This window comes from Lentinula edodes (genome assembly GCF_021015755.1).
Source record: "Lentinula edodes strain Le(Bin) 0899 ss11 chromosome Unknown C8R40scaffold_42, whole genome shotgun sequence".
In the NCBI taxonomy this organism is placed as follows: Eukaryota; Fungi; Basidiomycota; class Agaricomycetes; order Agaricales; family Omphalotaceae; genus Lentinula; species Lentinula edodes.
In genome coordinates this window covers 368,760-385,658 of record NW_025764348.1, presented here as the reverse complement: position 1 = coordinate 385,658, position 16,899 = coordinate 368,760, and the positions used below count along the sequence as shown (strand labels likewise).

Here is a 16,899-nt window from a genome sequence, read left to right as displayed (position 1 = left end):
TATACAGAGGAACAAAATACGGAACACAAGCTTGAGGTGCGCGCGGAAAAGAGAAGTGCAATTGAGAACGAGTAGCAGCGAGTAGCCCTGCGTCGCCGTCAATGCTCGTCAGTGCCGTCGTCTGATGATCATGATCGTGTTCTATCGAAATTGATCGATATTTATTTAGCACCCTGCGGACAGTTTCAAATAAGTACCATGAACAGGTCAAAGTTAGTCGACAATCCCTTTCCTTTTATACCCACTACGAGCCATGTCTAATTCGAAGGAAAACGGATTTCCTGTGCAATGTCAATGTATCCCTTTGGTCATTGTGGAAGGTTTTCTGGGACGTACTGGGTCGAGAATCTGGGGCGACTTCGAAACACATCTCAACCAAGAATGCTATCAGTGTAAGCGAAGAGTTATTTTTGCGCCGTAAGTGAGCAATGCGAATTCCTGGTTTTGGGTATTGAAAGATTTCGGAAGTGTTGGGCCGGTTAGTTCATTGCACGATCGTGCTTGTGAGCTGTACTACTCTCTCGTTGGAGGTACCGGTGAGTCTATTTTGTTATATCCATCGTTTCAATGCTGATCACCCACGCCTCTAGTCGATTATGGTGAAGAGCACAGTATTGCTCACGGACATTCGCGGCATGGCCGTACTCATTCCCAAGGGCTATATCCTCAATGGTCACTTGAAAACCCTTTACATCTTCTTGGGCACTCAATGGTGAGTATGTCTTGCCAACTCGTGCAGTTTTAATCATTTGGTGCAGGGGGGACCTACAATAGTAAAACTTCAATATCTTATGAAGCAAGGACATTTTGGTTCGCTTGCGCATCCTGACTGGATACGCTCAATCAACACCAGTCAGTGGATGTACCTTTCAATACTCTTGTATCATACTTATGCTATACGACATAGTATCTTCTCCGTTCAGAGGTACACAAATTGTGTATACTCTGGGCGAGCGTGTAGACGCTGCGCCCAAAGTTCGACCATTATCCCCGGGTTCTTTACTTTCTAAAGCTGTTCACGCAATTTCATACCTTTCCCCCGTCCTACCTACGCTTTTGGATCTCCATACTGAATCGCGTCGCATGTCATACCACGACATCAGTATAGTTTGCTTATTGAGGCAGCTCTGGAAGTCGGATTGGGCTGAGAGCCAAGATGCGGCCCCCTTTGACGTGACGTTCGAATCCGCAGACAAACGAGAAGCAAATCTAGAGGGTCAGCCCTATCCTCGAACATTTTATCGGAGTTGTGCGACTTATTTGGTAGGTCAAACGGATAATCACGTTTTCCTTGCTCTAAATATAGATAAGACAGAGAAATGCGAAGAAGATAGGAATTTACATACAGTCCATTTCAAGTCACTGTCGTTCCCACTGATTTCTCCACTCTCGCTTTTGGCGCGGGCAATCGGCTCCTTCGACTTTTCGACCATTCGACCGGTTCCGTCGTTTTTGGAAGAACGCGGCTTATCTCCAATCGATACCGAGCAAGATTTGTTCGCCTCCGACTTTCAAAAGACCCTCCCTGAAGAGTATTGGGCAAACGACGGTGTGGTACCGTTGTTCTCGCAATGGCATCCGGCTTCTTGCAGGTGTGTGTGGTACATAACTTTTCATGTAATCAGTTCTTCATTTCATGACAGTTCAACTCGTTGCCAGCATGGAGAAACAAAATCACCTGCGCCTGGCATCTGGTACGTAGAACAGTGGGACAATACCTCGCATTCATCACTAGTGCCCCTGTGGGTGGCGTCAGATTGCCAAAAGCAGTATTGGTTGAAATTGGGGCGTTGGTTGCGAGCCATTGAGTCACAAAATGAATCTGATATCGTTACTAGTACAAGTTGAAAATGCTATTTTTGTGTTCCTAGAATTGTCTGTACTGCTCTAGAGAGAAAGTGTGCGTGTTCGAGGAGGTAGAGGAGTGTAGAGGAGTATAGATGGGAACGTTTTAGAATTAGGGATTAACGAAATCAACGACAAAGGATAACATACATCAAAATCGAAAGCGAAAGTAAAAAGAAAACGAAAAAACAATGATGATTAGAAGAAAGAGAATGTCATGTGCGGAAGCTTCAACAAGGAAACTTCAACAAGGAAAGTGGGTAAATTAGTTTATGGATTTTACAACGAAACTCCTGCGGAGAAAGACGTAACACACATATATGCGGAAAATGATACTTACGACGACGAAGATGAACCAGGATCAAAATGTAAGTGAAAATTTTAAGAGATAGGAATTATTCCGATGCCTTGATGAGCCTCGGGCCAATGTGTCCAATCTCCTGAAACCTGCCTATTGCTGTTCAATCGTCCATCTACATGAGTAGTGTCGGTGACAGCTGCACCGGATCCTCGCCCTCGAGTGCCATTATTGCGTTTAGCATGGAAATTGTCCCGACGACCTTGACGTTTGTGTCCATTTCCTTGTCCCATTCCACTATGAAACCCTTCGCGAAACGGCGGAGCTCCAATCATTGGCATGGCAAACGAAGGAGGAAAGCCTTGAGCATGATGTGCTTGAGAGTTCATTGATTGACCAGGTGTTATCCACCCGGAAGGTTGCCCGAGTGGACCCATACGAGAAGGGAACTGATTGGGACCGTGCCCAAACATCGGCGGACCCGGTGGGACCCAGGCTTGGATTGGTCCACTGGGTGGAACAGGAATTGGAGAAGGGACTGTAGCAGGGACCGTGACAGTAACGCCTACAGGTGGTGAATTACTCTGGCTAGGGTTATTGGTCATATATTGATCTATGATTGCCCTTGGATAAACAGGAATCAGGGTGCCTGCTTCATCTCGGAAGAATCCAGTAGGAACCACCGGCGCTTGGTCTTGGCCTTGCGGAGACGATGAGTCCGTGACTTGAGGAAATCCATGGTAAGGAATGTACTAGAAGGACAAAATGAGAAAATCCAAAATCTGAGATCAAGTAAGGAAACATTACCCCGTAGTTAGCACTGGCACTCCATGGTCCTTGAGGCATCAAAGGGGGGCAAGATGTGGGCCCACTAGCATCTGATCCAGAAGACCCAGAATACCGCGGAGGGTGAGGGTTAGGTGGAACTGCATATATCGGCGGATAGAAAGCCATTGGATAGTGTGCATGAGGAGGATATTGTTGCATCCAAGGACCCGGTGCATAGAAGGCGGGGAAGGGATAGGGCATCCCTGGGCCTCCCTCCAAGGTGAAGGAATTGCCAACCGAAGGAGTAGCAACCGAATCAGGCAAATGGTTCTCCACATCATACCATTCTCGATAAGGTTCGGGCTCCTGCATCTGAGGGGTAGGAAGTTCCACGTCTGACTTGTGAGACGAGCCAGCAGCATTGGGTTCATTTTTAGTAGTTTCAGAAGCTGGTTCGAGAGGCGATGGCTGTGGACAAGATGTCTCGATGACCTCTGTTACAGATTTTCCAAGGCTGGCATCTACAGACTTGTCTCTTTTGGATTCACTCTGATGACTTTTGAGGAATTGGTGTCCGTGATGTAGCGGATAGCGTCCTCGACCTCTGACAACTCGGAAAGGACTACGAGAGGGATTGCAGTCCCGGAGTTGCACTCTGATGGGCCGACCTTCAACCAGATGATTATGCTATACAAATTACGACGTGAGCTACTACAAAACGCAGTCAATAGTCAAAATACTCACCAACTCGGCTATTGCGCGCGCAGGACCTTCGGCGTTAGTGAAGGTAACAAACGCGAACGCAGCCTTGCCACTACCTGGATTGAGTGACATCAATGTAGACGAACAGCGGAATGGATAGATATGACTCACTTGGGCGGATAACTTTAACAGTCTCGAGGCCGCCAAATCTTTTAAACAGACGATAGACTTTCCCTTCGTCCCAAGCCCCCGCACCACGCATTTCTAATCCACCAACAAATAGTGTAGTTGGATCAAGGACTTGTTCGCCCGAGACCCCCTCTGTCCTGTATGAAAGTTCATCGTCTGTCTCTTTTAAATAGAGAGTCGGGCGCTCGTCATTGAAGCTGGTAGGTGTGGGAGGAAATAATGAGCCAGGGGTCTTGGGCGTCACAGGAGAACGAGCCAATGCCGGGGTCAGTTGTAGCTCTAGCTCTTGACTAGTAGAATCGGGGATCGAAGTAGAAATTGACACGCTGCGATAGTCAGACCTCAGAGGATGAACATTACAAAGCATCTTTGGGGAAGCCCCGGGAGGTGTTGTGCCGAGAGTCGACCTAAAGAGCGAAACAAAACAAACATTATTAGTTCATCAAATCCGTCTCGAGCTATCTTGACTTACTTATCAACGAAGCCTCGTTCGGTCTTTTCTTTCTCAAATTCGGCTGAATACTCCTTCTCAATCCAGACGTCGCCGCCAAAATCAGAGTGAAAGTGCGTCTTGTGATCAGCGAGGGGCGGAAAGTCTGTTTCGAGGCACACTGCGCCTTGATTGCAGTCAGGTTCATCTTGAGGGATCAGAATCGTACCAGGATGTGCAGATTGGGGTTGAGGAACAATCTTCCAGTTATTCGAGTCGGTTGTGTTTGGACGGGGAGCAAGGCCCCGCGGAGAGTGAGCAGAGGAATGACCCGTGCCCGATACAGAGCGTACTCGCGGGAAGGTCGGGTACGGTTGATTCAGTCGACTCGGGTGGAGTATCTCTCGCTCAGGCGCGACGTGTGCCCAAGTAACAGTCAAATGAGGAACTCGGCGAAGAGCCTTAAAAATCGAAGAAGATGAGAAAGGAATGATACGACATATAAGCGAAAGGAATGACTCACCATGAACGCGCTCATGCAGTCATCGCGTTGTGTCCATTTCACGTCGAAGCAACCCTGGTCCATATGGGATTGGCGAGGTGCATCGTGCGGAGCCGGATAGGAAGACAGATCCTCATCATCAATACCATCATTGCCTGGCAAATGGAAGAGCAATCAATGACCACGTTATGTCCCGACGAAAGAATCTTGCCTGGTGTTTTCAACAACAGGAAATGTTCCAAGGGTCCGAAAAAACCACAGATGGCTTTGAGGGTCTGAAATGAGATTCAAGGTCAAAAAGGACTTAAGACCACGCGACTTCAAGAACACTGATATCGATCGAACTAGTAGCAGTACCTAACTCCGATCTGACGATTATACTCTACAATTTTGAACACAAACAACTCACAGCTGCATCGCAAAACACAGGCGCTTGAAAGAAGCTCATTTCATGTGTGGAAGCTGAGATCCCTTCAGCTTGTGTTTCCATATGAATAGCTTCGTCGTTGTAGAAGATTGCGGCCGATCTTAAGATCAAAATGATGGTGAGTGAAGAGTATACGACTAGAAGAATTTTAGGCTAACGAACTTTGAACTTTTGAATTTGTTGATCCTCATAGCGGCAGGAAGAGTGAGCTCGACAATGCTCTCAGCCGAGGAATTTTCATTCGTAGAGATGATTTTCTGGGTTGGTGTACTGTTGATTATTAGATATCATTTATGCGCTCAGTGACATTGACTTTACCGATAGGATATTAACAATGAACGATAGGCTCTGGCGGGCTCAAACCGCAAGATTCGGCCAAAGAAAGGCTTCGGGGGAGAAGTCTGGAGTGTCTGGATTAGTCTGGTGGCGGAATCGGCATCCTGAAATAGAAAATTATTGACTCGCTACGCATATACTTAGAGAAAGGCTTACCTCGCACTGAACGAAAGCACATACACCGCCCTTGGAGTCGCGGATAACCTTGACGGATTTGACTTGGGCAAATTCGGAAAGGTGCCGAGACAGCATGGCGCTCAGTTCCTTGTGGTCAACATTGATGGGAAGGCTGGAAAGAAGAAGAATGTGAGCATCGCTACGACGAGGATAGTGTACTACTGGTGATTTACCTCCCAACAAAGACGCTGGCGTCGTGAGATGTTTTTTCAACTTTCTCAACGAAAGGCGAGTCTACAGGATTTGACGACTGGCCAACGTTCTCCGTGGCGGCTGCGCTGGACTTCGGAGAAGCAAGAGGCGGGGACGAAAGAGGAAGAGAATCAAAACGAGTGCCCCAGGTGCGTGCAGAAAACTTGGAAGGCATAATAGTTAGAAACTGTTAATATTTTCTAGATGAAGAAAAGGAAGATGGTGGGAGAGAGAAAACGCTTCAGATTTAAAGACGGAAGACCCTTGTCGAGTTCAACTTTGGACCAACTTGATTGCTTGGCCGAAATCCGGCGCAATGAATTTAGATCTTGTTCAGAAATCATTTGAACCAAATTCGGAAAACAGATAATCAATGTAAAATCCGGCTTGTCTCCGCCACAGCTTGGTTCGTCGCCAAATTCTACACGTTTCTCGATGCCCGACGCGGTCAAATTGACAGTTAACGACGATCCCATATTTTTCTGCCCACTACTAGGTTTCTGTCATGCCAAAAGAAGCCTCTCAGATCCTGACCTTGTCCGGTTATCAGGGTATTTTCAGCCAGCTTTTTGAACTTTCCGCGGCTCACACAACGCTTTTCTAGTTCTTTTTCTTGCCCTATGTCGGAAGACGGACTATTGCAGAAGTAATGGAGCTTCCATTCCAATCTTCCGTACCTTGAGATTTGTAGTCCAGAACACACGTTTTATGATAGATCTACCGTTAAAATTTGAGCCGTTGTCAAGTTGGTGTGACCCACAGCTAGGATTAGCAACTGATTTTCCCGAACCTTGCTTCCGAATCACGAGGGCGTCGATACGAGAACTTCTGTAAGTGTCGGACCCGGGATCGCCAGTTCGCTTTCCGGTGGCATAAATCTGCTCCAAATATCATCCCATATCTTGCGCTCACTGCCAGCATTTCAAGTGCTGAAGCCGTTGTTATTTCGCGTTTTTTACTTGACATTGTTCAACGGCATCCTCGAAGCATCAACATGCGACACACCTACCCACAATGGACCTGTATTAGTATAAGCTTTTTTCCTGGTAAAACAGGTACATTTGTCTATAGAAGATCCAATGTCAGATCAAGACTTCATATCTCATCAAACTCAGAAGCGTACAGAAGCCTACAGAAGCGGTTCAATTCTCGGAAATGAAGAAATTGGAGCCAACGGGAGAAGGGTCGTGGAGTTTTGGGCTTTGTAGAAAAGAGATACTTTGTTTTTTTCCTCACTGGCAACGGAAGGAAAATAAAATATTATCACCACGGTGGTACCTGAGGAAAAAACGGTTGTGTGCCGGCAAAATTTTGCCGGCAGGCAGAAGCAGCTCAGTTCCCCCCACCTTGACTTTCCCAACTGCAATCTCTTGACTTTTTTCTGATACCATGTCTGATGATGAGTACGGAGGTGGAGGCAGGGATGACTTTGATTATGGCGGGCCCAGGTACCCTCTTTCCCATTGTGCACAAAATCAGCGAATAGTCACCTTTGAACATCAGTTTTGCGGAAGAACCGTTTGTTCGTCCCTACGCCATACATCTCGTAATATCGTTGTTGCTCAATTGATTCATTCGCTCCGAAAATTGCTGTAGGACGATACCTATGACTTGCTTACGGCGGAGAACGAAGGCGCTGCTGAAGATGGTGCAGTAGAAGGAGAAGCACAGGTGAACGGAGTCAATGGCGTTGAACATGATCAAGAGACAGGCAATGGCGAGGAGCAGCAACCACAGCCCACTGCAGGCGCAGGGATGACAGGCGAGCGACAAGCAAACAAAGTCCGGATAACGACGCCGTATTTGACGAAGTACGAACGCGCGAGGATATTAGGGACCCGAGCGCTGCAAATCAGGTGCTTTATTTCTCTTCGACGAAGTTGATGAAGTCACTCATCCCATGCAGCATGAATGCTCCAGTATTGGTTCCTCTAGACGGCGAAACCGATGCTTTACAAATCGCCATAAAAGAGTTATCTCAACGAAAAATTCCGCTCATTATCCGCAGATATCTTCCAGACGGTAGCTTCGAGGATTGGAGCGTATCAGAGCTGATAACAGATTGACATCTTCGAGCTGTCGATTTGTTTGGGGTTCTCGTTTGCTTTGCCTGTAATTTCTGTTTCTTTATTACTTACTTTCTAAGTATTCTGCTCTGTAGTTACAAAATCGGCTTCAAGTCTTGAAAGACTTTACATACTGATGTACCGAATATATGAATCTAGTTCGCACAGAACTTATACCGCCTATATTCTCTTGACACAGCGCAGGTTCATAGAGGTTCGTTTTAGAGATCCATTCTCCATTTCCTCCGTCCACCCAGGGGTATTTACAATCTTGCGATTGTCAATAATTCAAGTCAGTCGGGACACAAAGAAGTCTCTTGTATAGGCATCGTCACGTCTGCTCGACCACTAGTCGCTTGCGTTAACGCATCGCTGGACATCTGGGAATCTCATCATGAAATCGCTGCCACGAAACGCGTTGACGATCGAACCAAAGAAAGCAGTCATGACTACCATTTTGGGGCTTTCTTGTTGCTTCAAAATGTAGTTACGATGACTGACTAAGAATGCTTCCTAAGATAGGCAACCTCGTTCCGAACTCAATAATGTCCATTTTTCCCGGGAGCAACAGGAAACAACCTAGAAGTAGTCCTGACCTTAAAAGCCTTAGATACACACGTCGAGAAATCATATCTTAAACATGTTCGAATCTATGTTCTAGAAGAGAGGGGTCAAGAAAAGGATAACGTTTTGATAAAGGGCCAACCATTTTACACAATCGCGCAACAAGACCTGCAAGTTGGAGGATAGTCCCTACGCCCTCCAGAATTCGCATGTGCGTAAAACCAATTTCCTAACACGGAGTGAAAAAGACTGAAATGGCGCTAGCGAATGAGTTTACCTTGATATATTCCAGTTTCGTGTATTCGGGCATACTGATAAGAAGATTCTCAGTGAAAATAAGATAATTAGGACCAGATTTACCTATCAGACGTTTTGACCACTCGAAATATCGTGACAACAATATCTACTGCACTGTAGCCGTTATCCCACAGGTCAGTCAGCCTGTCCATCGCAGAGTCTACCTTGCCTTCCGTGCAGAATTTGATTATCTCTTGAACTATGATAGGATGGGGCTGGTCGCAGACTTTGAAGACGTTGTCTCCTGAAACGAAACCGAACCCAGAGTGCGTAGACTGAAGGTTGTTGATTGCTTGTCGCATGTCACCTTCGGACGTAAAGATGAGAGCAGTCAGGCCGTCGTCGTTGTACTGGACCTAAGCAGTCCGTCAGTCTAGTCAAACAAGTCAAAGAAGATGCATACCTTTTCCATCTCACAAACCTCTATTAGACGCTTCAATAGCTCCTTGTCCCTCAATTTGGCATACCTCAGTATGGCGCAACGACTCTGTATTGGTTCTATGATCTTATTGCTCATATTGCACGCAAGACAAAACCGAGTTGTGTTCGAAAATATTTCCATTGTTCGCCGAAGAGCTTGTTGAGCACCTGCCGTCATACTGACATGGTCGGTTAATCAAGCCCGCTCACAGCAGGAGTCTGTTTCTGAGTGCGGATATTACCTGTCAGCTTCATCCAGAATAACGATCTTATGCCTCCCTGGTGGCAGCGTGACTTTTTTTTGCGCAAAAGCCTTGATCTTATTTCGAACAACGTCAATGCCCCTGCTACGCGTCAGAGATGTAACAGGAAGCTAATTATCATGGCCCTCACCGTTCATCCGAAGCGTTGAGCTCCAAAACGCCTTCTTTGTACGCATCTCCTAACAGTTGATGGGCGAGACAATGTATGCTCGTAGTTTTCCCGATTCCTGGCATACCCTAGGATGTATGAGATTTTATTTGCTTAAACGAGCTTGCGCATACAGATATTATGATATGAGGGCAGTTTCCTTCCCTTGCGATGACCTTGAGCCGTTCGATTGTTTCCGAGTTACCCACAACATCATCAAGGACCTGAGGTCTGTATTTCTCAACCCTATGGAATATGAGCATGATAAACCGATACGAAAGGACGAACGAATTCACCAAGGAAGCTCATACGGCACATCTGAGCCATTGGGGGCCTTTTTCGTATTCGAGCCCGAGGAAAACATTGAGAAAGAGACGCGTCTATGTCACGCGTGAGTCGTGACGCTACGCGAAACTTCCTTCATAAGAGTAACAATGTTCTCTTGTCCGGCGCGGGCACCTCTTCCAAAATTTATTCATTGTTGTACGTAGGATTGGATTCGTTGCTGGGTAAACAGATGCTAACCGAACCCAGATAAAACGTACTTTCCTTGTCGCTATGCTTCGTCCTCGCCCGTCGTCGACACTTCAAGCATGCTCCCTCCACCACGGCTGGACTACCGCAGCATCTCCGAAAATTTTGTATACAAATCCACGAATGCTATCAATCGAAAGGCACCTCTCCCTGCAGACGCTATACAAAAAGTCTCTCGACTGCATAAAGAATTCAAGAGCGCATCCAGCTTGCTGAACGAGAAACGAAATGCTCGTTCGATGATAGGCGAAACAATTCGCAGTAGTGCATGTCGGAATGATACTGAAGCTAAAGAAAATGCGCTGAAGGAAGGGAAGGCCTTGAAAGAGGAAATTGCAGAGATGGAAACTACATGTTCACATTTGGAAAGCGAGCTTCTCGAGCTGGCACTAGCGATACCCAACGATACCCATCCTTCCTCACCTCTTGGACCTGAATCAGCTGCTATCACTTTAGCGACCCAAGGACCAGCCTGTTTACCCGTATCGTCTGCGAGGGATCATCTAGTAGTCGCGAAGAAACTGAAGCTGGTTGACATGGAAAATGCTTCAAATGTTTCTGGAACATCCTGGTACTTCCTCATGAATGAAGGTGCTCTCCTTGAGCTTGCTCTCACAAATTATGCCATGTCTGTGGCCATACGGCATGGCTTCCAGCCTGTCACAACCCCGGACGTTGTACGCTCAGACATTGCACGAAGATGTGGTTTCCAGCCCAGAGACCCGTCGCATCCGCACCATACACAATCTTACCATCTTCATTCCACCTCACCGTCCACACCAGAACTCATCCTTGCGGGTACAGCTGAGATACCACTTGCAGGAATGTTTGCTGATCGGCTGTTTCCCTCGAAAGCTCTACCACAAAAGATTGTTGGTGTTGGACATGCCTTCCGAGCGGAAGCTGGTGCTCGAGGTGCTGAAGCTCGAGGGCTTTACCGCGTTCATCAGTTCACTAAAGTTGAATTATTCGCCGTGACCATAGCCGAGGAGAGCGAGAACATGATGGAGGAAATACGACAGGTTCAGGATTCAATTCTTAGAGAATTAGATCTTCCCGTACGGTAAGAATTCCTCCTATTCCTTTCGATATTTCTATTGCAATTTGCATCCAGAACACTCGATATGCCAACTGAGGAACTTGGAGCTAGTGCCTATCGCAAATACGACATGGAGGTTTGGATGCCCGGGCGCGGCGGTTGGGGGGAGGTCTCCTCTTTGTCAAATTGTACGGATTACCAAGCGCGTCGTTTGCACATTCGGCACCACCTCGAAGCAAGTAAACAAAATGTTTTTGCACATACACTAAACGGAACTGCCGCCGCCATTCCACGCTTGATAGTCGCCTTGATTGAGAATGGGGTAGAATTTGACGAAGCGGGAGAACCTGTTTCGATAACATTACCAGCAGTATTGAAACCGTACTGGCTAGGGACCGGATCTCGAAACACAGTTGTGAAGTGGAAATCTTGAAGAGTGGATAAAAGTATAATTGCGCAGTTCAAGACTTACATATATATATACAATCTTGATTATAGATACAGTATATTCCCCTCAGTCCGCAAAAGGATCAGCAAAAGGATCGTCGATAGATGCCTTGGTCTTCACCGTCTTCATACCTCGAGACCCATTTGCCCCATCATCATCAGATGTGTAGTAATCATCGGTAGCATACTTCGACGAGACTCTTGCGTTGTGAGTCTCCTCATCTGAAGACTCATAATCACTGAAGTCTGAGAGCGAACCACGTGTATCAGCTCCAACTCCGGTGCTCTCCCCAGACATGCTAGTCGGGCGTAACGGAGGTGGAAGATTGCTCGATGATGCACCGAGTGTCCCGAAATTTAAATCTTCCAAGTCTGCGTATATACCGCCTGTTGAATCGCTTCGTAGAGAACCATTCATTTTGGCCTTCTGCACGGCGGCTTTCTGCTTCTCCTGTAATTTTATAACCTCGCTTTCTGGACCGATATGCGTAGCGGCTAATCCTGCAACGATGGCAGAGCTTTGGTCGGATTTGGAATCTGGGGAGGACATATTATCGTACATCTCCAGCGCAGCAATGATACGATCGTTGGTTTCAATGAGGACACCAATCACTTCCTCATTCTCGACGAGCTTGATAGATTGAGCCCAAATAATGTAAGGGAAAGATGAATCACACCTGTATATATCGCACAATTGGTTTCCGTGCTAGTTTAGCCTTTGCTAAACAATCTTGAACACGTTCGCTGGACTGAAGGCTTTCTTTCTCTGGATTGACGAGCTGATATATCATGATGGTGTCATTGGATTTGAATCGTAGAGTTACAAGAAGAGTGATTACCGTTATTGCGTTGACCAGATTACTAGAGGCTTGAGAAGCTTCTACAATACTACTCAGGACTTTAGGCTTTTCCTATACATAGAACGTAAGGTCACAGGATGAATGATCGATCCACCACACGAACCTGCTCAAAATTGAATGGGGCACGCTTCGGCCTATTCTTCATCTGCTTCTGCTTTAATCGCTCGGCCTCTTCCTTCTTACGTGCCTCCTCCTTCTCTGATTTGGCCTTCCGTTTTGCCTCCTCTTTCTCTGCTCGTCTATGAGCAGCTTCTACCTCTATCGGATCTATCGCGGGTTTGGCGGGTTGTATATCCCTGCACATGTGGTATAGCTCAGATACAGAGCGCATGGATGGATCTGTCTTGAACTGTTCATGCCATGATATCAGAACTAGCTTGAGCTTCTTCTGCACTCGCTTGTCGGCGGTTCGGTCTCCAGCGATTTGACGCAATGCATCGGTAAGCTGACCATCAGCGAAGGAGGCTACCGATTGTAATTTAGTTACAAGGTGTCAGAGAGCGGTGCTTCTTCAACAAACTTTTGAATTTATCGCCACAATTCTCAACTAGAGCTTTCAATATCTGCCAAAAAATGGGAGGAAGAATGTTAAAGTATGACCATCACTCACCACGAGAGAGCGGTACTGCTGATGAGATCCGCCATGCTTCAGCTTCTTTCGAAGTGCTCGAGAGGCTTCACTAGTGCTGAAGGGGGTAGATCATCTTATCGACTTGTTTCAAGATCTTGGAGGAAAACAGTTATACCCAGTAAGACCTTGTAGATTGATGGAGTCGACTAATTCAGGTATCCTAGAGCATATAAATATTGGCCAGGGCCTGTCAATGAATGTGGAAGAGCGAACCCATCATAAGCCTCCTCCTCAACATGATTTGCCGTAAGGATATCGACCCAATCTGTGATTGACGACTGAGCCAAAGTAAGAATCAGCGAGGGTATCAGAAAGATAAGTGTATAAGCGCAGACATGTGGCTTTTCCCTGTTAAAAGCTTGACGAGCGAATGTTATAGCCGACATGGTAGTGGAGAGAGAGAGGCTGCTAAATAGCGTTCGGTATTCGGAAGCCGACGGTCACGTTTCACGATATCGAGTTCGGAGTTGTCAGATCATTAGAGTCGACTCCTGGTCGACTCTCATGGACTTGGAATCATACACAATAATACGTACCCGAGTTCACCCAGGCTCACCCTTCTAGGGCCTTCTTCCCGCATGTTCACTCGGTGAACACTCACCGTCCGACGGAAGAATAATATATAATGCCGCATGGACATCGCCAAACTCACCAGGTTCAGGTTGACTTTACCTGCCCACCATGCCAGGTCTCAAATTAACTGCGACTGCTCTTCTCTCGCTCTTTCCACTGCAAGTTTTCGCCGGGCCCTCAGTCCTGCGCTCCCGCGAATCCAATTTTGACGTGATTCCTCCTGGATTCACACTAGTCGGGACACCACCCAGTGACTCGATCATTGATATTCGAATCGCTCTCAAGGCTGCGGACAATGCGGGACTTCAATCGAGACTTTACGAAGTCAGTACTCCTGGAAGCGCGTCGTATGGCCAGTATTTAACCAAAGATCAGGTATGCTGGGTTTTCCATAGAAGAAATTCCGCGTCCTGATGAACGATACAGATAAAATCATACGCTGCCCCATCATCTGATTCCATAACAGCCGTTACTTCCTGGCTTCTATCACAGAATATATCGGCTACATCAACTGGCCCTTCTGGGGAATACTTATCTTTCTCGATCCCAGTCTCAGAGGCGAACAACCTTCTCAATGCCGAGTACACTAATTTCACCTATAGCTCACCTAGCTCTTCCACCAGCCAGGTAACCCATACGTGGGGCTTATACACGTCCGCTTATAGCATTCCATCTGACTTGGCGGAGCACATTACCCTCGTTTATCCCTCGTTTGCGTTTGCTCCTCCTGTCAATCGGAACGGGCGAACTATTCTATATCCCAAAGCTGCTGCGACTGCTCGTAGGACTGCTAGTGCCAAGTTCGCGACGCGAGCTAATACCGCTCCTGCGTCTTGTGAGACGTTGGTTCCACCTTCATGTCTGCAATCCTTGTACGGTATTCCCAGCACGCCTGCGACCCAGCCTTCCAATGTTCTCGGAGTTGCTTCTTTGCAATCTAATTGGGCTTTGGTAAATGTTCCTCGTCGTGGTCCATTTACTAGTATTGAGTATATGTAGGAAACGGACCTGGAAGCTTTCCTTACTGAATACAGACAAGACATGTCTTCCAATACAACTTTCATCCTCGTCAGCGTTGAAAACGGGACAAATCCGCAAGAAGAGGGTTATGCGTCTTATGAGGCGGTAAGTGGCCCGTCATGTGTATCTTCCGCACCGATATATCATTCTTGTTTTTCTAAGAGCCTTGATGTTCAATACACAGTCGGTATTGCCACCAACGTTCCCACCGACTTCATCTCTGTCGGCAACATCGATACTGATTTCTTCACAAGTTTGACTGATTTGGCGGAGTACCTCATTACCGCGGATGATCCCCCGCAAGTGGTGACGACCAGTTACGGAGTTGCAGAGGGATTTTTGACAGCTAGTGAAGCGGGGTTGATGGAGTGAGTAATCTTTTCGATAATCTCTTCGTTGTTTTTGACTAGGTCCAGACAAGTTTGTAACTCTTTCATGCAAGCTACCTCGCGTGGCATCTCTTTGATGTTTGCTTCTGGTATGTCTAATTCTGAGGCATCGTCATCTGATCACAAAGACCTCTTTTCCTTTTTAACTAGGTGACGACGGTGCAGGTAAGCTGATCTGATTATTCTTCCAAAGTTTTGCTATCATTTACGTTCTCATCAATTAGGCGGGTGTACAGCAGGCACGACCAACCTCACTCTATTCACTGCGTTTCCTGCTGCGTGCCCCTACGTCACTGCCGTTGGGTCTGTTACAGGAATTAACCCGGAAGTTGCTTCAAATTTCAGCGGTGGTCAGTCCATGTTCTTGTCCTGCTTCGTTTCCATATATTCTCGACTTTCTTGACGACCTTATTATTTTCCCATAGGTGGTTTTTCAGACTACTTCTCCCGACCCTCTTACCAAGACACCGTCGTCTCTTCGTACTTTTCATCCATTGGTTCCGCCAATGAGGGTCTATACAATACTTCAGGACGAGCGGTTCCTGATATCGCTGCTCAAGGTGAAAACATACCTATCATCACCAATGGTAGACAGGTGAGTACTCATTTATTCCTCACTATCTTTGGGCCTTCTTCATCTGCAATTTACATTCTATTTGTAGGTTTTAGAGCTGGGCACATCGGCGTCAAGTCCCATTTTTGCGAGCGTAATCAGCTTAGTTAACGATAGGCTTGTTGCGGAGGGTAAACCAGTGCTGGGTTTCTTGAATCCTTTGTGAGTACTCGAGATTCCCACCCCGTCTCTCGTATGTCTCTCTGAGTGTTTTATATTTGGTGTCTTTAGCATCTACAGCAACCCTCAAGCATTCTTTGATATCGTCGATGGAAGTACTCCAGGCCTTGTACCCGCTGATTGTCAGTATAAATCTCCTCTTCCCCTTTTGTTATCCTCTGACTCCTACCCCTTCCATGACTTTCTTTATTGATTCGTTATTTATCACATATCGTCCTGGTTTTTTCAACAGGTCCTGGAACTGTAGGTTGGTCTGCTACAGAAGGATGTAAGTGTTATTCTCTTTGCCGACATTGTTCCCTTTTCACACTCGCTTCTTTGTTCATTTGCCCTCGTCTCATCTTTTTGTATAAACTGACAATATCGCGCGTCACACACCTCACAGGGGATCCGGCTACTGGGTTCGGTACACCAAACTTTAACGCTATCGTTGCTGCTGCAGGGCTCTGAGAAGAGATGAGGCACCTTGAGTAAACTGTACTGAAGTCTCCTAAACTCGGACTTATTTACACAAACAAATATGTCAAAGTAATTCGACGCTCATTATTCATTGCGTTTTGGCTTCCCTCCTGCTTCGCTCATCATTGTGTTTCTTGATGACCTTCATTGGGAGCCTGTGGGCGACAATGACGTTGTTTCCGGTTCTACCGTCCATCTTGTCAAGGTAGCCAGCACAGCAACAAGCACATCGCTGGGTTCAGAGTTTCCCTACAGTGAAATGTATTGGGGAACTTTTAGAAGCTTTTAGATAGGCTAGTCTCCTTATCAGATCATGCCTATAAAGTTTATCTTTGCATTCCCCAGGAATTTCACCTTTGAACCCGGCGATGTGAAGAAAAGATACAGAGGCTTCAAAGAACAGATTCCCACGACCACGGCCATCCCTTTTACGAATGTGCTTTCGGTGTTCTCATATTTGGCAATCCATGGACTATACATACCTTAATTCAACCTTCTTTTCATGTGGCTCAGAAGTTCAACCCGGTGAA

The 16,899-nt window shown here is 46.6% G+C and overlaps 7 protein-coding genes across 7 annotated transcripts; 4 read left to right on the top strand and 3 right to left on the bottom strand.

The window, feature by feature from the left end:
- Positions 1 to 4: 4 nt before the first annotated feature.
- On the top strand, positions 5 to 2,037 carry C8R40DRAFT_629644 (alpha/beta-hydrolase). The gene is made up of 8 exons (XM_046235700.1): positions 5 to 107; positions 170 to 417; positions 469 to 536; positions 591 to 712; positions 759 to 852; positions 908 to 1,263; positions 1,312 to 1,592; positions 1,644 to 2,037. The coding sequence occupies exons 2-8, from the start codon at positions 254 to 256 to the stop codon at positions 1,846 to 1,848; spliced, it is 1,290 nt and encodes a 429-aa protein (XP_046081934.1). The 5' UTR covers positions 5 to 107; positions 170 to 253; the 3' UTR covers positions 1,849 to 2,037.
- Positions 1,913 to 6,278, bottom strand: C8R40DRAFT_629952 (uncharacterized protein). Its single transcript, XM_046235702.1, has 12 exons — positions 5,848 to 6,278; positions 5,654 to 5,786; positions 5,480 to 5,601; positions 5,324 to 5,431; positions 5,144 to 5,261; positions 4,946 to 5,009; positions 4,756 to 4,889; positions 4,275 to 4,693; positions 3,785 to 4,209; positions 3,656 to 3,729; positions 2,951 to 3,598; positions 1,913 to 2,895 (listed from the first exon to the last, which is right to left on the bottom strand). The coding sequence occupies exons 1-12, from the start codon at positions 6,039 to 6,041 to the stop codon at positions 2,227 to 2,229; spliced, it is 3,108 nt and encodes a 1,035-aa protein (XP_046081933.1). The 5' UTR covers positions 6,042 to 6,278; the 3' UTR covers positions 1,913 to 2,226.
- Positions 6,279 to 7,161: 883 nt separating this feature from the next.
- On the top strand, positions 7,162 to 8,144 carry C8R40DRAFT_1125296 (RNA polymerase, subunit omega/K/RPB6). Its single transcript, XM_046228978.1, has 4 exons — positions 7,162 to 7,314; positions 7,370 to 7,388; positions 7,463 to 7,722; positions 7,773 to 8,144. The coding sequence occupies exons 1-4, from the start codon at positions 7,256 to 7,258 to the stop codon at positions 7,930 to 7,932; spliced, it is 498 nt and encodes a 165-aa protein (XP_046081932.1). The 5' UTR covers positions 7,162 to 7,255; the 3' UTR covers positions 7,933 to 8,144.
- C8R40DRAFT_1125294 (P-loop containing nucleoside triphosphate hydrolase protein) lies at positions 8,145 to 10,012 on the bottom strand. The gene is made up of 9 exons (XM_046228977.1): positions 9,921 to 10,012; positions 9,759 to 9,870; positions 9,607 to 9,713; positions 9,456 to 9,557; positions 9,197 to 9,392; positions 8,857 to 9,149; positions 8,774 to 8,807; positions 8,639 to 8,725; positions 8,145 to 8,589 (listed from the first exon to the last, which is right to left on the bottom strand). Exons 1-9 carry the CDS (start codon positions 9,986 to 9,988, stop codon positions 8,560 to 8,562), a joined length of 1,029 nt encoding a protein of 342 aa, XP_046081931.1. The 5' UTR covers positions 9,989 to 10,012; the 3' UTR covers positions 8,145 to 8,559.
- C8R40DRAFT_629807 (uncharacterized protein) lies at positions 9,921 to 11,754 on the top strand. The gene is made up of 3 exons (XM_046235701.1): positions 9,921 to 10,107; positions 10,159 to 11,221; positions 11,273 to 11,754. The coding sequence occupies exons 1-3, from the start codon at positions 10,059 to 10,061 to the stop codon at positions 11,628 to 11,630; spliced, it is 1,470 nt and encodes a 489-aa protein (XP_046081930.1). The 5' UTR covers positions 9,921 to 10,058; the 3' UTR covers positions 11,631 to 11,754.
- C8R40DRAFT_629276 (uncharacterized protein) lies at positions 11,469 to 13,584 on the bottom strand. Its single transcript, XM_046235698.1, has 9 exons — positions 13,471 to 13,584; positions 13,349 to 13,413; positions 13,251 to 13,295; positions 13,115 to 13,190; positions 13,025 to 13,067; positions 12,608 to 12,969; positions 12,484 to 12,555; positions 12,322 to 12,423; positions 11,469 to 12,275 (listed from the first exon to the last, which is right to left on the bottom strand). Exons 1-9 carry the CDS (start codon positions 13,519 to 13,521, stop codon positions 11,712 to 11,714), a joined length of 1,380 nt encoding a protein of 459 aa, XP_046081929.1. The 5' UTR covers positions 13,522 to 13,584; the 3' UTR covers positions 11,469 to 11,711.
- Positions 13,585 to 13,669: 85 nt separating this feature from the next.
- C8R40DRAFT_629263 (peptidase S8/S53 domain-containing protein) lies at positions 13,670 to 16,647 on the top strand. Its single transcript, XM_046235697.1, has 12 exons — positions 13,670 to 14,083; positions 14,135 to 14,659; positions 14,708 to 14,833; positions 14,891 to 15,096; positions 15,145 to 15,206; positions 15,268 to 15,282; positions 15,342 to 15,467; positions 15,543 to 15,712; positions 15,780 to 15,892; positions 15,962 to 16,032; positions 16,143 to 16,178; positions 16,296 to 16,647. The coding sequence occupies exons 1-12, from the start codon at positions 13,817 to 13,819 to the stop codon at positions 16,358 to 16,360; spliced, it is 1,782 nt and encodes a 593-aa protein (XP_046081928.1). The 5' UTR covers positions 13,670 to 13,816; the 3' UTR covers positions 16,361 to 16,647.
- The last annotated feature ends 252 nt before the right edge of the window (positions 16,648 to 16,899 follow it).

Coding starts and splice junctions, on each gene's coding strand:
- C8R40DRAFT_629276 (XM_046235698.1), bottom strand. CDS start 13,521: ATGTCGGCTATAACATTCGCTCGTCAAGCTTTTAACAGGGAAAAGCCA. Junction 13,414..13,470: donor TTAACAGGGAAAAGCCACAT/GTCTGCGCTTAT, acceptor ACTTTGGCTCAG/TCGTCAATCACAGATTGGGT. Junction 12,276..12,321: donor CAATTGTGCGATATATACAG/GTGTGATTCATC, acceptor CAATCTATCAAG/CTCGTCGAGAATGAGGAAGT.
- C8R40DRAFT_629952 (XM_046235702.1), bottom strand. CDS start 6,041: ATGCCTTCCAAGTTTTCTGCACGCACCTGGGGCACTCGTTTTGATTCT. Junction 5,787..5,847: donor GCCAGCGTCTTTGTTGGGAG/GTAAATCACCAG, acceptor TCTTCTTTCCAG/CCTTCCCATCAATGTTGACC. Junction 5,262..5,323: donor AACAAATTCAAAAGTTCAAA/GTTCGTTAGCCT, acceptor TTTGATCTTAAG/ATCGGCCGCAATCTTCTACA.
- C8R40DRAFT_629807 (XM_046235701.1), top strand. CDS start 10,059: ATGTTCTCTTGTCCGGCGCGGGCACCTCTTCCAAAATTTATTCATTGT. Junction 10,108..10,158: donor TCCAAAATTTATTCATTGTT/GTACGTAGGATT, acceptor AACCGAACCCAG/ATAAAACGTACTTTCCTTGT. Junction 11,222..11,272: donor GAATTAGATCTTCCCGTACG/GTAAGAATTCCT, acceptor ATTTGCATCCAG/AACACTCGATATGCCAACTG.
- C8R40DRAFT_629263 (XM_046235697.1), top strand. CDS start 13,817: ATGCCAGGTCTCAAATTAACTGCGACTGCTCTTCTCTCGCTCTTTCCA. Junction 15,468..15,542: donor TGCTTCAAATTTCAGCGGTG/GTCAGTCCATGT, acceptor ATTTTCCCATAG/GTGGTTTTTCAGACTACTTC. Junction 16,179..16,295: donor TTGGTCTGCTACAGAAGGAT/GTAAGTGTTATT, acceptor CACACCTCACAG/GGGATCCGGCTACTGGGTTC.
- C8R40DRAFT_629644 (XM_046235700.1), top strand. CDS start 254: ATGTCTAATTCGAAGGAAAACGGATTTCCTGTGCAATGTCAATGTATC. Junction 537..590: donor CTCTCTCGTTGGAGGTACCG/GTGAGTCTATTT, acceptor CCACGCCTCTAG/TCGATTATGGTGAAGAGCAC. Junction 713..758: donor ATCTTCTTGGGCACTCAATG/GTGAGTATGTCT, acceptor CATTTGGTGCAG/GGGGGACCTACAATAGTAAA.
- C8R40DRAFT_1125296 (XM_046228978.1), top strand. CDS start 7,256: ATGTCTGATGATGAGTACGGAGGTGGAGGCAGGGATGACTTTGATTAT. Junction 7,723..7,772: donor ACCCGAGCGCTGCAAATCAG/GTGCTTTATTTC, acceptor CATCCCATGCAG/CATGAATGCTCCAGTATTGG.
- C8R40DRAFT_1125294 (XM_046228977.1), bottom strand. CDS start 9,988: ATGTTTTCCTCGGGCTCGAATACGAAAAAGGCCCCCAATGGCTCAGAT. Junction 9,558..9,606: donor CTCAACGCTTCGGATGAACG/GTGAGGGCCATG, acceptor GACGCGTAGCAG/GGGCATTGACGTTGTTCGAA. Junction 9,150..9,196: donor AGGTTTGTGAGATGGAAAAG/GTATGCATCTTC, acceptor CGGACTGCTTAG/GTCCAGTACAACGACGACGG.